A 19,844-nucleotide genomic window follows, 5' to 3' on the forward strand; every position below is an offset into this window, starting at 1 on the left:
CTTTTGTAGTTTTGTGCTGACCGCAAAGATACCTTTCCTATCCTCTGTCTATTTAGTTAGTCTGGCCTCCCTTTGCTAAACCTGTTTCATTTCTGTGTTTGTGACTTTCATCTTAACTCACAGTTAATATTTGTGGGGGGCTGCCTTTTCCTTTGGGGAAATTTCTCTGAGGCAAGGTAGGCTTTATTTTCGATCTCTAGGGCTAGCTAGTTCTTAGGCTGTGTCCGAGGCGTCTAGGCCTGTTAGGTACGCTCCACGGCTATTTCTAGTGTGTGTGATAGGATTAGGGATTGCGGTCAGCAAAGTTCCCACTTCCCAGAGCTTGTCCTGTGAGTTTAACCATCAGGTCATTCCTGGTGCTCCTAACCACCAGGTCATAACACCCAAGCTTCTAGTTTACATAAATCATCCTGTAATATAAAATTGTCCTCCTCTGTATTGATTACCCTGCAGAGTTTAGTGTCATCTGCAAATATTGAAATTCTACTCTGAATGCCCCCTACAAGGTCATTAATAAATATGTTAAAAAGAAGAGGGCCCAATACTGACCCCTGTGATACCCCACTGCTAACCGCTACCCAGTCCGAGTGTGCTCCATTAATAACCACCCTTTGTTTCCTATCCCTGAGCCAGCTCTCAACCCACTTGCACATATTTTCCCCTATCCCCATTATTCTCATTTTATGTATCAACCTTTTGTGTGGCACCGTATCAAAAGCTTTTGAAAAGTCCATATACAATACATCCACTGGGTTCCCTTGGTCCAATCCGGAACTTACCTCTTCATAGAAACTGATCAAATTAGTCTGACATGAACGGTCCCTAGTAAACCCGTGCTGATACTGGGTCATGAGGTTATTCCTCTTCAGATACTCCAGTATAGCATCCCTTAGAATGCCCTCCAGGATTTTACCCACAGTAGAGGTTAAGCTTACTGGCCTATAATTTCCGAGTTCAGTTTTTGTCCCCTTTTTGAATATTGGCACCACATTTGCTGTACGCCAGTCCTGTGGTACAGACCCTGTTATTATGGAGTCTTTAAAGATTAAAAATAATGGTCTATCAATGACTGTACTTAATTCCTGCAGTACTCGAGGGTGTATCCCATCCGGGCCCAGAGATTTGTCAATTTTAGTGATTTTTAGACGCCGCTGCACTTCCTGCTGGGTTAAGCAGGTGACATTTAATTGGGAATTTTTATCACTAGACATTTTGTCTGCCATGGGATTTTCTTGTGTAAATACTGAAGAAAAAAAGTCATTTAGCATATTGGCTTTTTCCTCATCCTCATCCACCATTTCACCCAGACTATTTTTAAGGGGGCCAACACTATCATTTTTTAGTTTCTTACTATTTATGTAGTTAAAGAATATTTTAGGATTATTTTACTCTCTCTAGCAATGAGTCTCTCTGTCTCAATCTTTGCTGCCTTGATTTGCTTTTTACAGAATTTATTTAATTTTTTGTATTTATTTAATGCCTCCTCACTACCTACTTCCTTTAATTCTCTAAATGCTTTCTTTTTGTCACTTATTGCGCCCCTTACAGCTCTATTTAGCCATATTGGTTTCCTCCTATTTCTAGTATGTTTATTCCCATACGGTATATACTGTGCACAGGTCCTATCCAGGATGCTAATAAATGTCTCCCATTTTCTTTGTGTATTTTTGTGTCTCAGGATATCGTCCCAGTTAATTGCACCAAGATCCTCTCTCATCCGTTGGAAATTTGCCCTCCTGAAATTTAGTGTCCTTGTAACCCCTCTACTACACATCTTATTAAAGGATACATGAAAACTTATTATTTTGTGATCGCTATTTCCCAAGTGACCCCCAACCCTTACATTTGCTATGCGGTCTGGCCTGTTGGTTAATATTAGGTCTAGCAGTGCCCCCCTTCTTGTTGGGTCCTGAACCAGTTGTGAAAGGTAATTGTCTCTCATAGTTGTCAAAAACCGATTACCTTTGCTGGAAGTGCAGGTTTCTCTTCCCCAATCTATTTCAGGGTAGTTGAAGTCCCCCATAATAATGACTTCTCCTTGAGTCGCAGCTTCATCTATTTGCTTTATGAGGATATTCTCCATTGCTTCCATTATTTTTGGAGATTTATAACAAACCCCTATCAGTAATTTATTATTTTTTCCCCCTCCCCTTATCTCCACCCACAGGGATTTTACATTTTCATTAAATTCACCTATATTATCACGCAGGATGGGTTTTAAGGATAATTTTACATATAGACACACCCCTCCCCCTCGCTTATCTGTACGGTTCTTTTCTGAACAGGCTATAGCCCTGCAAGTTAACAGCCCAGTCATGGCTCTCATCCAGCCATGTTTCAGATATCCCCACCATGTCATAATTATGCTCCAACAACATTAGTTCTAATTCGTCCATTTTGTTGGCGAGGCTTCTGGCATTAGTATACATGCACTTGATGTTCCTCTCTGTACCTCTATTTCTTAAATTATTAACTGTTCTAACCCCACCCCCCATGCCACCGCCACCCCCAACTTCCTTATTTGTGCCCAGGTCTCTATCTGCACTATCTTCCCCTCCTATAAAATGAATACCCTCCCCCCCAATTCCTAGTTTAAACACTCCTCCAACCTTCTAGCCATTTTCTCCCCCAGCACAGCTGCACCTTCCCCATTGAGATGCAGCCCGTCCCTAGCATAGAGCCTGTAGCCAACTGAGAAGTCGGCTCAGTTCTGAAGGAACCCAAACCCCTCCTTCCTACACCAATTCTTGAGCCACTTATTAACCTCCCTAATCTCCCGTTGCCTCTCTGGCGTGGCACGTGGTACAGGCAGTATTTCGGAAAATACCACGTTGGAGGTCCTTGCTTTCAGCTTGCGGCCTAATTCCCTGAAATCATTTTTAAGGACCTTCCACCTACCTCTAACTTTGTCATTTTTGCCAATGTGCACCATGACCGCTGGGTCCTCACCAGCCCCTCCCAATAATCTGTCCACCCAATCAGCGATGTGTCGGACTCGAGCGCCAGGTAGGCAGCACACCGTTCGACGATCCCTGTTTTTGTGACAGATTTCCCTATCTGTTCCCCTACCAAGTCAGATTTAGGAAAACCTGTCATAGGTTTTTATTTTTGGAGAGATCTGTCGGTAAATGATGGGACAGATCTCTCCCTCCAGGCAAACGTCTTGCAAGTGGCCAATGGCCACAATTTGTATTTAACCTGCAGATAAGTGTTGGGTGTGTCCGTGTTGGTTTTCAAGCAGCAGAGCAGGAGTGTCACGACACAGCTGTCGGGTGACCCAGGACCAGGGGCTCCTTCCCTGTCCCTAACACTAGGGGGCACCCTAGCTCGCCCTGATCCCCAGGATACTTCAGAAGGTGAAGATGCCGGGGCCTCTGCCCTTGCCTTATCTCCTGAGCTAGCCCTCCATCTTTTCTCTTCCCCCACCCAGGGAAGAGGGGTGCTACTGTGCACCGTAGTACACCAACCCGACAAACAAGGCAACACAGACAAGGGTTAACAGAAAACTCCAGGCATACAAAATATTCACTCGCATATAACAGGAATGCATCGAGCCATGGAGGTAGGGGAATAAACCAAAATAGTGAAGGATAGGGAATTACCACACATACAAACCAGTCACTAATAACGCCTTAAACTCTCCTTCTCATACTAACTCCTCTCCCTCCATTAGCCATTCAGCAATAAAGCTACTGTAGCTCTGACAAGGATATGTATCAGAGCCCACATTATAAAGGGAAAAGGAATGGCTAACCGAGCTCTGCTGTGAGCACAGGGATTTCAAATATGGCCAATTAATCCCTGTTCTGCCAGAAAGAACAAACACTCAGCACTGGAGTAGTAGCAATGAGACGCTGCGGTCTTCTGGTTCCACACTTTCGCTCTAACCTTGTGACAAGGAGGTTCTGTGTATGCCTGGCTGTGTGAGATTGAACACAGACCAGAGCCAGAGATAGCAAAGCCTTACTGCACCCAGGATTTGGTGCTGGCACCCACTGCAATGGACTGAATACGGACGTTCTGGCTGCGAACCGGATAATAAAGTTTGAATTTTCTTTGTAAGTTGACAAATGAAGATGTTGAAGTGGAACTTATTTGGGTCACTGCCTCCTTACCGTACTGGTGTGAAAGCCGCTGCCTTACAATGTGTATATGTAAGTAAAAAAATGCAGTAACAGCATTGCATGTACCCCAAAGTGGTATTAATGAAAATGTTAGCTTGCCCCACCAAAAAAATAAGCCATCACACATGTATCAAAAGAAAAATGAAACTGTTACGGGTCATGGTGACATAAACTGGACAAAATTTATCGTTGCTGTAATTGCGCTGACCTGCAAAACCATGATCCCAAGTCATTTTTACTATACAATGAACACTGTAAAAACAAACCATCCCCTAAAAATTGGCTCAGTTTTGGTTTTTTTTTCACAATTTTAACTCACCTAGAATTTATTTCCCGTTTTGCTGTACATTTTATGCTAATATGAATGGTATCACTAAAATTACAACTCGTCCCTCAAAAAACAAACCCTCATATGGCTAAGTGGACAGAAAAATAAAAACCCTAGTCCATGCCCCTCATCATCTCTCGCCTTGACTACTGCAACCTCCTACTCTGTGGCCTCCCCTCGAACACTCTCGCACCCCTCCAGTCTATTCTAAACTCTGCTGCCCGACTAATCCACCTGTCCCCCCGCTATTCCCCGGCCTCTCCCCTCTGTCAATCCCTGTAGTGGCTCCCCATTACCCAAAGACTCCAGTTCAAAACCCTAACCATAACATACAAAGCCATCCACAACCTGTCTCCTCCAAACATCTGTGACCTTGTCTCCCGGTACTTACCTACATGCAACCTCCGATCCTCACAAGATCTCCTTCTCTACTCCCCTCTTATCTCCTTTTCCCACAATTGTATACAAGCTTTCTCCCGCGCATCTCCCTTCCTCTAGAACCTTCTACCACAACATATCAGACTCTCGCCTGCCATTGAAACCTTCAAAAAGAACCTGAAGACCCACCTCTTCCGACAAGCCTACAACCTGCAGTAACCACCGATCGACCAAACCGCTGCATCACCAGCTCTATCCTCACCTACTGTATTCTCACCCATCCCTTGTAGATTGTGAGCCTTCGCGGGCAGGGTCCTCTCTCCTCCTGTACCAGTTATGACTTGTATTGTTTAAGATTATTGTACTTGTTTTTATTATGTATACCCCTCCTCACATGTCAAGCGCCATGGATTAAATGGTGCTATAAAATAATAATAATAACAGCTATGTCTCTTGAAATAAGGAAAGTAATGGACAAAAATTAATATTGGCTACATCAGGAAGAATTAAATCAGCCCCGATGATTAATAATAATTTTGTAAACTGTGTAATTTCCTATATTTCAGCTCCCAAAGGCAACATGCAATTGAAATCTACAGGAATGTTATCAAAATCAAAGAAGAGACTGGAAAACGCTCTTTATCCCCAGAGATAATGCAGAATCTCAGGATAAGTCTTAGCAATACATTAGTGAAATCAGGTAATATGGAGTATTTCACTTTGTATTGATGCTGTTCTTTCACTTATGTTTTTCTTGATGAAGATTTAAAAATAAAAACCTTCCTCCTGATTTCCAATTGTATGGAACACAATGTTCCAGAAATGTTAGTGTTTTTTATGTTGGAATTCTTTTCTGCAGGACATATATCTTAAGAAAAGCCTGCACAGTACACAAGCTGTGATGGATTTGGGTTAATCATTTCTAAAGAATGCAACTTGTTAAGAAATGAATTACTACCTGTTTAACATACCAGACATATGACAGACCTTTATATCAAGTAATTTGCCTTACAGCCAAAGAATAAGTAATAGAGATTTTCATCTGGTAGCCTTTTATATTATTTATTAACTTTAATGAGATTCAAGACATTATGTTGTGAAATGCCCATGTCTAACTAAAACTGCAGTAAAAATGTCTTCTGGGGTTTAGGTCTCTCAGAGTAGGTGACAATATGCATTTGGACTCCTACCGTATTTTGGATGATGACTTGTGCAGTTCCTTTTTGTTGGAACCTCTCAATGGTAGTTTGTCAAATAGTGTAGAAATAACCACACATTAAAATACTTACAGTGCTTACAGGGATATTCCCATCCTATTAAGTGATGGTATATTGTTAGGAAATGCGGTCACTTTCTGACTTCGGGAACGCGCACTAATCCTGAGAATAAAAGCCTAAATGCTCCCATACATATTAGACGAAACTCCAAAGAGCCCACCGATGTCGATGAGTTCAGCCGACAGTCTAATGTGGATTACGGCCTCTGACAGATGATGGCTTAAGTTGTCCCTGCATTGTGGCACTCATGGCACTAAACTAGAGAACTCTTTTAGCATGGTCATATAAAATGTTTTCAGACAATCTTTTATTTATTTCTTTGTTATCAATTCCAATAGGAAAGCTGCTTTTAACTGATAACAGGAAAGAATCGGTTGAGATGCTTCAGAGATCCCTGGACCTCAGAACCAGCATTTTTGGCACGGATCACCCTTTGACTTATGAAGTTCAGCAGTAAGTTCCACTTGAGAGTTTTCTAAATCAACACTTCAGATAATGGGATTCTCTGAGGTTATGTAATCTGCAAATTTTCAACTTTTTTCTACTTTATAAGCAGCAATAGTCTATATGTAATCTGTATTGTGGTTCTTAGAGGTGGACAAATCCATTGTATGTGTCTGGTAATTGGTTGGAGTTTCTGGAGATAATTTTAATTAGTTGATCATCAGATTATTTTATTTTTGAAAAGGGGGTTGTCTAGTTGGGACAAATCCTTTAATCCATAAAGGAGCTCTCTGGGAATAAAAAAAAATAAACACATAAAATATTGTTATAGGTAAATTTTGAAATACTTTTAATCACTCTCATTTTGTTTAAGAAGGTAAATGTTATTGTACATTAAATGGCCGTTGTCTTGTTACATTGACAGAACCCTGTCTTAGAATATTAGGATAGAACAGGTGCCCGTGAGCATGTGCAGTAGAAAACACGGCTGCTGTGACCCAGTGATACCTATACCACATGCTGGTAGACTTCAGGTCACAGCAGCCGAACTTGCTACTGCACATGCTCACAGGCACCTGTCATATTAATATACTAAGACAGTGTTCTACAACATTTTAACCCCTTCCTGCATTAGGACGTGAATAAATGTCCTGGTCAGGGCTCTGCAAGTGTGGAGGGGGCTCAGGAGGTAAGCCTGCTCCAGAAGCGGTTGCAGGTTCCCATACTACAGGCTCCCATCTGCCCCCCAAGAGGCAATCACAATGGGGTAGGATATATGCTCGTTTTGTTTTTTTTCTTCGGTTTTGTCTCTGAAATTGCTATGATTTGAATGTGCTCTTACACTTTACATGTATACCAGCTTATAGTCCGGCTCAATTTTTTGTTTTGCTATATGCAATATATATTATTGCAAGTTTATGTCCCATAAGGGGACTCAAAAGTAGAGCACAAAAATTTTAAAAATAGCCTTTAAAGATATGAAAATAAAAGTAAAAAAAACCAAAAACATATTTGGTATTGCGATGCCTATAAAAGTCCGGTCTATCAAAGTATAAAGTCATTTTCACACCGAGTGGTAAACACCTTTATTAAAAAAAAAAAATGGCAGATTTACTTTGTTTGGACACTTCAAATCCCTAATAAAATACAATAATAAGCCAACAAAATGTTGTATTTACCCCAAATTTGTATCAGTAAAAACTTAGTGTCACTACACCCTCATACAGCTCCATTGAAGGTAAAAAAAAAACATCATCGCCCTCAGAAAATAGTGAAACAAACCAAAAATTTGTTGTTTTTCCAAATTCTGAACTTTTTTCATGAATTAAGTAAATTATCAATGCAAGTTTGATAGCACTGTAACCGTACTGACCAGCACAATCCTGTTTCCAGGTCATTATTATTGCACAATAAATGTGGTAAAAAAACAAAACTAAAACAAACGAGCAGAATTGCATTTTTTACCATTTTATTTATTGTATCTCTGTTTTCCAATACATTGTATAGTAAAATCCTCGAAAACTCAAGCTCGTCCTGCAAAAAACAGGCCCTCATGCGGTTAGGTCGATGGAAAAATAAAAAAGTTAGGGCTCTTAGAAAGGTGATTTTTATCGTACAGTGAACAGCATGAAAACAAAAGACAAAGAACAATGGCAGGATTGCGGGTGTTTTTTCCAGCAATTTCACAGCACTTGGAACTTTTTCCACTTTCTAGTACATCACATGATAAAATGAATGGTGTTATTGAAATGTACAAGTCATCCTGCAAATAGCAAGCCCCCATATGTCTATGTCAACAGATAAGTAAAAAAGTGATGGCTCTTAGAAGAAGGGGAGTTAAAAGCAAAACAGCGAAAATGGAAAAATCGTCCCATCCGGAAAGTGTTAAAGGTTTTGGAATTGTTTGTAAATTACATTTTATTGTTCTTACTGTTATCTATTCCAGAAGAACCACTTTAAGCCAAATTTTCTAAATTAATCTGAATATCACATATATAAAAAGTAATTCAGAAAAAAAGGGAAGTTTCTCCTAAAGACCAAGAGTTCAATTCATCAAGGTGTTTTCACCAGTTTTCCTAGTGTAAAACAGCTTTAAATTTCACAAAACATTTGTGCAACTCAAACGTGCCTGAAGATTTTATGCAAATTGCCTCTTCTGAGAAAAAGAGGACTTAACTCTATAGCGCCACCTGTTGGAAGTAGCGATCCTACAAGTCACAATCAACTCTTTAACGAGTCGTGCGATATGACTTAGGATTAAAGCCAAATCAGTATCTCAATTCGCAGACACGATGTTTCGGGCTGTTGGCCCTCGTCAGACACTGATTTGGCTTTAATCCTAAGTCATATTGCACGACTCGTTAAAGAGTTGATTGTGACTTGTAGGATCGCTACTTCCAACAGGTGGCGCTATAGAGTTAAGTCCTCTTTTTCTCAGAAGAGGCAATTTGCATATTGTATTTCCCAGAGGAGCATTGCACGGCGAATAAGCCTCCTTAACTTGACAAGCCAGCTGGTATGTCACTCTCCATAAGGAGAAACGTTACCCCTTAGACCTAAAGATTTTGTGACTTTTACCGTTTTTGTGGCAGTCCCAGTCTCCTCCCCCAGAGAGGATGAGGATTTTGCAGGACAGGGTGTGACAGGCCCTCATGGCATATTGAGGAAAATGTATGGCATTGTAGTGGCCTAATTTATGCTACAGACACACTCCAGTCTTTAATTGGAGAAACATTTCTAGCAGAGGCTAATTCATTAAAGGAGTTGTCTACTACTAGAACAACCTCTTCTTAAAGTAAATGTTCGTCCACGATGAATTAATAAAGCCTATCCTCACCTCCCGTATCGCCTCTATTCCCGCGGTGTCGGCACTCGCTGTCCCCACGGCTATGATGCGGTGTGACGCCGCCACCCAATCAGTGCTGACGTCACTGTCTCTGCCTTTGGACAAGTTGAACATGTAGAGTCAGTCAGGGATCAGCTGCAGCCCAAACTTCGTCTTTTATGGTCAGTTTGTCCTAAGGCGGAGATGGTTACGCCAGCTCTGATTGGGCGCCGGCGTCGCATGTCACAACACCAAATGACAGCCCCCTGTCGAGAGCGAGTGCCGACACCGCAAGAACGGTGCTGGCACGGGAGGTGAGTATAGGTGTTATTATTTTATCGGGGCTGAACATTTAGTTTAAGAAGGGGTTGTCCTAGTCGTGGACAACCCCTTTGAGAAGTGTTCACCTTGTAGGCGCAGCTTACTCCAGTGATGTCTTCATTAACATTGGCATACAAAACATCAGTCTTAATAAATCAGTCCCAAAATATACTTTCCATTGCATTTTTACAGATAAAACCTTTTAAATAGTCATTTAAGGCTACGTTCACATTTGCGTTGTTGTGTGTTGCGTCGGCGACGCAACGCACAACGCATGCAAAAACGCATTGTTTTGTGATGCATGCATCCATTTTTTGATTGATTTTGGACGCAAAAAAAATGCAACTTGCTTCGTCCTCTGCGCCCTCACCCCTGTGCCAAAAATGCCGCATGCGTCACAAAACGCAAGACAACGCATGTCCATGCGCCCCCATGTTAAATATAGGGGCGCATGACGCGTGCGTCGCCACGGCTGCGCCCGACGCAACGCTAATGTGAACGTAGCCTAACATGTAATACTGCTAAATGCATGACTGATTATGACTGACTCAGTGACACCTGGAGCAACACATGGTGGTTTACAGATTTCACAGTGTTGTACCCTCAGTTCTAGAAAATAGCAAATCTTTTCGAGGAAACAGAGTTCTGTTTTGTTTTTTTTAATTCTACATTTTCTACTAGATACCATCCATGCTGAGTAAGTAATACATATGTATGTGCATCCTATCTGGCACTTTATGTTGTGTCTGGCAACAGTGCAGCTTCTATAATGGTATAGCGCAATTTCACACAAACCTCTCGTGGCTTTTTTATGTAAACTGACTAATAACATAGCAGCTTAGGGGAAAGGACACTTTAATAGCATTTTTTCATTGTTTCTTGTTTCCAATGGAGAAAAACATCAAGATACAGGACTGGGCAATAGTCTTAGAAAGGTGTAGAAAAAATGCTGCAAAGTAAGACTGGTTTAAAAAAACAGAAGTGTTAGTAGTTCATTTGTATCAATTAACAAAATGCAAAGTGAATGAACAAAAGAGAAATCTAAATCTAAATTTGGTTTGACCTTCTTTGCCTTAACCCCTTCCCGACTTTGGACGTACCCAGTATGTCATGGTTGGTAAGTGCTTCCTTACATTGGACATACTGGCTACGCATTGTGATTTTGCACACATAGCTGACACTCAACTCTCAAACTCTCACTGCCAGCAGTGCAGGCATTTCTCCCTGCAATTTAACCCCTTAAATTATGTGATAGATGTCGATCACAGCATTTAGAAGGCAAGCAGAGGGAGGGATCCCTCTCTGCCCCCCAATCGGCGACCCTGCCAAGTCATCGCAGAAGCCCAATTGTTGCCATGGTGACCCGATGTCATCATGACGATGTCCGGGTCACCAGGCTATGGCAAACCCCTTAGACCATGCGCAAAGCACGGTGTAAGGGGCTTGTGTCAAGTGCAGCACTGACAACATTCTGCCTCCCAGAGATTGCAGTAAGGCTCGGTGAACATTTATCCTGCTCTTTGCGCTAAGCGCTTACATCGTGGTTTATGTGGAAATCTCTGAAATTCGTGATTCAGACAGAGCCCCGGCAGAAGATTCCCTGTTATGAGGCAGATGGAGGCCCTGTGGACACCGTCTGACCTGTGATTCGGCAGAGTCCGTTGTTTTAAGCGTGGATAAAAGCGCAGTCCGACATGGTTTTGTGCACTTCTGAAAAGGACAACTCTGAACAGAGGCCAGGCAGAGTCCATAGTAACTGCTGTATCATTATAGTAAATGGATACATCGGGGGTTTCATCTGAATCGCGTCACTTGGGGATTAGATGGAAACCTCAAAGTGCTCAGTGTACAGTGCAGGATAAATATGTACCCATATGTTGTGTTAAATGTTCCCAACAAAAGCTTCAAATCAACCGAACACCTAATTACTGAGAAGGCTAACTATTTACCTGATAAATCCCACCTTGGGGTGGAGATATAGTGAACAACCTCTCACCCACTGTTTAGTTGTTCATTTAAAAGCCTATCCTTTAGGCTATGTGCACACGTTCAGGAATTCATGCAGAAAATTCCTGGGGAAATCCGGACATTTCTGGCAGATTTCCGCATGAAATCCGCATGCGTTTTTTTGCGCGGTTTTGACGCGTTTTTTTCCGGACATTTCCCAATGCATTAGACAGTGGGAAAACCGCGAAAAAAACGCAAAATTAATGAGCAGGTTCATTATTTTCCGCAATGCGTTTTTCATGCGGAAAAACGCACATCATGTGCACAGAAATTGCGGATTTTATTAAAAATGATGGGATGCTTAATGTATGCAGATTATTTGCGGTTTTATAGCGTTTTTATAGCGCAAAAACGCTAGAAAACCGCAAATAATTTGCAACGTGTGCACACAGCCTTAAAGTGACCTATTAACTCCTCTCAGCACTTAGTGCGCTGGTGCAAAGTTCTGGGTTTCAAATCACCGAAGCTAATAGCCTCAGTGAAACATATCTCCCCTCCAGTACTTTGCCAGTGACTTTGTCACATATGAATGAAAATCTAGATATTAGGTTGCGGAAAAATAGCAGCAGGTGCTTTGAACAGATGAGTGAAAATGTGAAATATTTGGCTGTAACCGAAGATGGTCTGTTTGCCAAAGGGCTGAAGAGCAGTATAATAATGACTGTCTACAGGCAACAATGAAGTATTGTAGAGGTTTCTTGTAAGTTTTAGGCTAGTTTTCAGCAAATAGAGTTTGGGATTTGTTCGGGATTAATAGTGTCCATATTTGTTCATCATGAAATAGCATCATGGAGGCATCTAATGGGCTCCAAATCAATTATTTGGCAGGGCAAGAACCCCAAACATACAGCCAAAGTTATTAAACATTATCATCATCGTAAACAAGAACAGGGACTCCTGGAAGTGATGATATGGACTTCACAGAGCCTTGATCTCAACATCATCGAATCTTTGAAGAGACAGAAGGATTTTTGCAAGCCTACAACCACTGAAGGTCCTTAGTTAGTTCAGAAAGTTGTTTGGAACAACCTCCTTGCCAAGTTTCTTCAAAACCTAGAAGAATCGATGATCTTATGTAATTTTGAAGGCCAGTAATCGACACATCAAATTTGATTTAAATTTCACTTTTGTTCATTTACTTTGCATTTTGTTAATTGATAATAGTTTATTTTTAACAGTATTTTTTTTTATGCATTCTATTTTCAATGAATTTTTTGATCACCTGCCTAAAAGTTTTGCAGATTACTGTATATAAAGAGAGTACGAGGTGCCGATTTTCAATAGCACCGCCACCCTGCATTCCACTGTGCACATATCCTGCTCCACCAGCCAGTACCTGGTATACTCACCTTTACCATTGGATCACTATTTGGCGCCCTTTATGTTGCATATTTGTGAGACCCTATCCTTTAACAGATATATCTTGATAAAGGTCAGACTTTTGGCCGAAACGTTGATTTGGTTCTCTGAAATTCATTGGTTCTCTTTTGTTTTTGTGTTTAACACCTTTCCGACATTTCCGACATTGGGCGTAATAGTACGCCGATTTCGGACACCCACACTTTGATGTGGGCTCTGGCGGTGAGCCCACATCTTACCCGGCACATGTCAGCTGTTTTTAACAGCTGACATGTGCCCGGAACAGTCGCGAGTGGAATCGCGATCCACTCGTGGCTATTAACCCATTACATGCCGCTGTCAAACTCTTACAGCGGCATTTAACATGCGTTTCTGGCAGTTGCGCCGGAAATCCACCCATCGTTGACCCCTGTCATGTGATTGCGGGTCAGCGATTGATTGGCATGACAACCAGAGGTCTCCTGCAGACGTCTATGGTTGTCACTGCCAGATTGCTATGAGCGCCGCCCACATAGCACAGCAAGTGAGTAATTCTACTTACAGGCAATATAATTATTGCCTGTATGTAGCAGAGCCGATCGGATTATGGCAGCTTCTAGTCTCCCATGGAGACTACTGAAGCATGCAAAAAGTTAAAAAAATGTTTTCAAAAATATATATAAAAGTTCAAATCACCACCCTTTTGCCCCATTCAAAATAAATCAATACAAAAAAAAAATCAAACATACACATATTTGGTATCGCCGCTTACAGAATTGCCCAATGTATAAGTAAAAAAAAGGATTAACCTGATCGTTAAATGGTGTAGCAAGAAAAAAAGCCAGAATTACTTTTTTTTGGTTGCCACGGCACTGCATTAAAATGCAATAACAGGTGATGAAAAGATCGTATCTGCACCAAAATGGTATCATTAAAAATGTCAGCTCAGCATGCAAAAAATAAGCCCTCATCCAATCCAAAATCACATAAAGTGGAGATGCTACGGGTATCAGAAATTGGTGCATTTTTTTTTTTTTAACAAAGCTTGGAATTTTTTTTCACCACTTAGATAAAAAAGAACCTAGACATGTTTGTGTCTACGAACTCGTAATGACCTGGAGAATCATAATGGCAGATCAGTTTTAGCATTTAGTGAACATAGTAAAAAAGCAAAACAAAAGACAACTGTGGGATTTCACTTTTTTGCAATTTCACCGTACTTGGAATTTTTTTTCTCCTTTTCCAGTGCACGATATCTTAAAACCAATTGTGTAATTCAAAAGTACAACTCGTTCCGCAAAAAACAAGCCTTCACCTGGCCATATTTGACCAAAAAAGAAAAAAGTTATGGTTCTAGGAAGAAGGGGAGCAAAAAACAAAAACGCAAAAACGAAAATACCTCCGGTCATAAAGGGGTTAAATAAACTCTTTTTTTTGCAATATACTTTTTGAGTGCCGAAGTTCATACCCCACATATTTCAATATGACAACACCAGGACTCATATTGCTCGTGCTTCTGTGAGCAGCTTGATTGGCCTGAGCATTTTGTCATGGCCTGCAGCATCTCCAGACTTGACTCCCATTGAGCACATCTGAAACATCATTGGTTAGCAATTGTAAAGGAAGCTGCTAGCAGTGGATCTTGATTATATGTATGAACAAAGTGCATTCAGCCTGGCAGAACCTTCAGACAACCATTAAGAACAGCATTGATAGCATGCCAAGGCATATAAGTACATGTATTTCTGTGCGTGACGCTCATACTTATACATACTGTGAGGCAGTGACAGTTATTATATGTGAGGGGCGATATGTATCCCCCAGGATGCGCACAGAAGCGTATTGAGGCTGCAGGAGTGCATTGCAGTGTAAAATAAAAGTAAGTTTGGTCTTGGACAAGTTATTTGTCCAAGACAGATTTAAGAAAACCCGGCATGGGCTTTTATTTTTGGAGCCAACTACAGAGTGGTAGTGGGGTAGTTTGCTCCCTTCAGACTAGGTCTTACAAGAGGCCCATGGCCACAGATTCCATTTAAAAACCGTGCAGTAAAAGGTTTTGGTGTGCCAGTGTTGGTTTGCAAACTGCAGAACAGGTGGCTCTGCAAGGTTCATCCTGTGTGAAGTAACACGGAGCCAAGCGAAGCCAAGAGGCCTGGCACCCCTCAGCATGACACGGTGGTGCAGTCGCCCACGGCATGCGGTCTCAGATACGGACTGTTTTAATTCCCAGCTACGATCCGGAGGATACCATTTGTTTTCAGTTTGTGGTTTGGACATTTAAAAGGAACCTGTCACCCCCAAAATCGAGGGTGAGGTAAGCCCACCGGCATCAGGGGCTTATCTACAGCATTCTGTAATGCTGTAGATAAGCCCCCGGTGTATCCTGAAAGATGAGAAAAAAATGCTGTAGATAAGCCCCTGATGCCGGTGGGCGTAGCTCACCGTTGATTTTGGGGGTGACAGATTCCCTTTAAGTAACTTTGTTTTGAACTTTCCTGTGGTCACTGCCTGTCTCTCACACTTCACCAACCCCGCTGCACTACAATACTCATACATATTTCGATTTTTTTTTTATTATTTGCATATCATGAGCATATCTATCAATCCTTTGAATTGAGTAATTCTGTTACTTTTCTTTCTTGGTTTTGCAGTTGCACTGTTGAGGAGTGTACTTAGATACATATAAAATTCACATGGAGTAATAAGTTTCATTCCGTATGTTTGTATTTCATACATGTAAATAAGCCTAGGGCTACACTTGGGGCATAATTGTGAAATCGCATCTAATGATTATCAGTGGGATCACGTTGCATTCCTTATTAATTACCAAGGCTGTGACACAGCGATAACAAAAAAATCCAACTCCGTTGGATTGCATAAAACTTTGCAACTCGCATGTGATCTGCCAGTGCTTTGAATGATTTTCGTATCTAAATCACAGCTCTAAATTTATTGCATAACAACAAATCGCACAAGTTGAAGCCTTATGACAAAAGCAAAGACACAAAAAAGCTTGTATATAGAGCTCTGGCAAAAATTAAGAGACCACCACATCAAAACCCTGTCATGGGCAGCCCAATCTCCAGACCTGAACCCCATTGAAAACCTCTGGAATGTAATCAAGAGGATGATGGATAGCCACAAGCCATCAAACAAAGAAGAACTGCTTACATTTTTGCGCCAGAAGCAGTGTGAAAGACTGCCAAGACATGCAATATTGATTTCTGAACTCTTCCTGAGTTAAAACATTAGTATTGTTGTTTCTAAATGATTATGAACTTTTTTTCCATTATTTGAGGTCTGCAAGCAATTTTATTTTGACCATTTCTCCTTTTAAGAAAAAAATACAAAATGTATTGCTTGGAAATTCTGAGACATGTTGTCAGTAGTTTGTAGAATAAAAGAACAATTTACATTTTACTAAAAAATATACCTATAAGGAGAAAAATCAGACAAACTGAACATTTTGCAGTGGTCTTTTAATTTTTGTCAAAGCTGTATGTGCACTGCATGTGCAGTATATAATGATATAAAAAATATTTACTTTAGGTAAAGTACTATTGTCTGCGATCTGAAACAGATCATTATGAATTCAGCCTTACCTACAATGTGTCAAATCTACAGGATAAAAATTGTGTTGTTTTCATTTTCTAAAAAGAGAATTGCAGCCCGTTTAATACTGATGTGCATTTGAATAGTATGTGCTAAATTTATTGCTGAATGTGTTCCTGGGAAATCTACTTCTGCTATAGGCTACTTTTTCTGGCCACTTTATTAAAAAGGTGTGCTCCAAATTTTTTTTTCCTCCATAAAAGTTACAGAAAGTTCTTAAAATTTCTCCCCTAAGCCTTAAAAATGTTACAGCTGTTTTCATTATGCAGTTATTACACTTTACAAGAAATAACCCCAGAAATTCATACTGATATGTGTGTATGTGTGATACCAACAATCCAATGGTTATTGTCTTTTCTTAATTCATTTCATAATGATGCATTTTAAATTAATAATAACTATTGAAAAATGATACTAGTGGTTAATTAGTTAAGTGTAATCTCCTTATATTCTAGGATTGTATCGCTAACTATTGTATTTTATTTTTAGCTGTCTGAAAGAATTGCATTGTAGGCCTCACTGGCTAAACAAAGTGACTGCATTGGCGGAAGATGATAAAGAACCTCCAGTTAAAAGTGCAGTAACACAGAGGAAATCATACAGTGCTCAACCAATAAGACACCACTTTACTTCTCAATATGGCAGAAAGTCCCCAGAAAGTAGATCAGACGACTTTTTAATAAGGGGAAATAGTAGTCGAGAATTCAGGACTAACTCACGTCTCAAGAACCGTAACCTGAATAGAAACCAAGAAGAAGAAATATTCTGTGAGCAAATCAACTATTCAGAAGCAGTTTCTGTGTTTCCATTATTAAAGTCCTTTGGAAAAAGACCTGCGTCAGTGACAAGCTGCCTGTCACACAGCCTATGTTCTCGTCCGGAGAGTTCTTGTCAGGCCTCTATGTCAGGTCCTCATAGTGATCTTCTGTCTTTAGTTTCTCTTAACAGATCATCATTGAAATCCGAGCATTGTAAGTTAGTTCATAAATCTGCCTGGTACCACGTCCCTGGACGTTATTCAACACTGCAATCTCCTTTTCCACCCAAGAGACATCAAATCCGTAAAGCCACCTAAACTCACTCTGGACTTTCGCAGAATTGTCATTTATGTTGTGTAGCCTATTACAGATATCTGATCTCTATAAAGTTCTATCTGTTTAATCAAATGTTATTTGGCTCCACTATTTTATTGTGTTCTAATAATTAAACTACCGTAATTACTGTTCTTCCGATATCAATTGAATTATATTCAGTAAAGACTTTGACCACCTTTGAAAGCATTTTGTTAAATTGCTTCAATGCCTCTAAAATAAAATAAATATCCAACCACTGTGTTTACAGCTTTTTAGCAGACATGTATCTCCATGGCTAAAGAAATGGATCATGCAGTTAAACTATTTTCATCTGTTGTGCAAACGCATCATATGAAAGAGGTTCTCCTACACCCTATATAACTGTCAAGCGAACGCTGTGGACCTACAGCTTTCTTCCCGACTCCCCCATGCACTTGAACACTCTGATGAGTTGCTAATGCTCTGTTCACATTTCCTTTTGAGATATAATACAGGGATATTAATAAATGAATGCCTCCGTCATATGCCACTGCATTGCCAACAATTGTAAAAAGAGATTTTTCAGCTACTACCAATTAATATAAACACATGTAATTCGGAGATGATCCAACTGAAACTTAAGGTCCTTGTAGATGTAGTGACTGTGGATCTGATCAAAAGGAGATCCCTAATTGTCTCATGACTTGCAAGAATTAGTTAAATTCAAATGTGTACTATTCTCAAAATTCAATGGCCCCAATACATCAAGCTCAACGCCCATCTTAATGAAGAGGCATGTTTGAGTCAGATGCTCCTAATTCATTGAGAGTCACATATCTCTTCACAAACCAGGTGTGTTTGAAAAGTGGCGTCAAACCTTACTTCAGTCAAGAACTGGACATAAGATTTCTGAAATAAGGTACACCACAGCTTAATGAATAAAATTAGGTGTCATGCCCCCATCCTGCGCCAACTATGCCCATTTTGGCAGAGCTAGACGAAAATGGTTTGAAACCGCCAAAAGTCGTGCAAAAATTGTGACTTTACAACAGAAATCTGAAGAAAACACTTTGATGAATCAGGGGCCTATACATCTTATCTTTTCCTGTTTCTATTTAGGAACATACGGTAAACTGTAAACTACTCTGTTTTAATTGATTTTGGGGAAATATAAAGCTAAAACTTTTAATGTAGAGTTGTGTCCAAAACTGAGTAATGAGGATACCAAATATTGGGTTGTGGTTGCAGAAGTTATTAAATGCTGGCAGAAAGCTAGTGGTCATGATATTTATGCAATTAGATTTTCATATTCATGTTGTAGTTACTCTCAAGTGACTATGGTCTCAATCCAAATTTGGTAGCAACATTTTGATATAAACTCAGCTTTAGTCTGGATTCAGTCAAGCGTATCCAAAATTGTCCAGTTCTTGCATCATTTAATAATTTAATAAATAATAAAAGGCCAAGTGCAGTTTCATTTGTTAGTAATTACAATGAATCCATACAAAATTGATACCACATTCATGGTTGTTTGTATGGCATCAGTTTTTTTAATGCTCCCGTTGAGTATAATAAGTAAGTCTGTTCTGAGAAACTGATCAGAATAGAGCTTGCTGCAATTATTTTACACTTGAATTATCAGTTGTATGTAAATTAGTTTGGGAACTACCATCTTGATTTGCATTGGTCAATGTGTTGTATGTATGCTATCTTTTTTGCATATATACAAGATATGGTCCAATTATACACTTATCTGAACAAGTCCTTGTTAGAAAAGCCATAAGACTTGATACATGTTTTTTTCTAGTCTGTACTCTGAATTTTCACATTTTATCTCACTTTCGTAAATTTGAGAACATGTATAAATTGGAAAGAGACTTTATCCCCTTCTGACATCTGATGTGCATGTGTCAAATGCTTGATGCAGGTGTATGGAGTTAAGAAATTAAAATTGTCAGTAGCATAAAGGGGTTAATATTAGTGATGAGTGAGTATACTTATTGTTAGGTGTCGAGTTCCCGCCGCTGGACAGGGGGAATCTGCGGTCTCCCTTTCTTCTCCAGCCGCAGTGGAACCTGCTCAGCGGTGACATCGGTCCCAGCGTCTGGCTCAAGCTGACATTGTGCAACTGGTTACTGC

At 40.3% G+C, this 19,844-nt stretch overlaps 1 protein-coding gene across 5 annotated transcripts in view; it reads left to right on the forward strand.

Moving 5' to 3' along the window:
* LOC138675751 (tetratricopeptide repeat protein 41-like) overlaps window positions 1–17,982 on the forward strand; it is a 119,291-nt gene extending 101,309 nt beyond the window's left edge. For all 5 annotated transcript variants that reach the window (XM_069764247.1, XM_069764248.1, XM_069764249.1 and 2 more), the window contains 3 exons: window positions 5,397–5,530; window positions 6,446–6,560; window positions 17,143–17,982. In XM_069764247.1, the coding sequence (XP_069620348.1) occupies window positions 5,397–5,530; window positions 6,446–6,560; window positions 17,143–17,728 (835 nt within the window). In that variant the 3' untranslated portion in view covers window positions 17,729–17,982. The remainder of the gene's footprint in view (window positions 1–5,396; window positions 5,531–6,445; window positions 6,561–17,142) is intronic.
* The last annotated feature ends 1,862 nt before the right edge of the window (window positions 17,983–19,844 follow it).

This window comes from Ranitomeya imitator, chromosome 4 (assembly GCF_032444005.1).
Source record: "Ranitomeya imitator isolate aRanImi1 chromosome 4, aRanImi1.pri, whole genome shotgun sequence".
Taxonomy (NCBI): domain Eukaryota; kingdom Metazoa; phylum Chordata; class Amphibia; order Anura; family Dendrobatidae; genus Ranitomeya; species Ranitomeya imitator.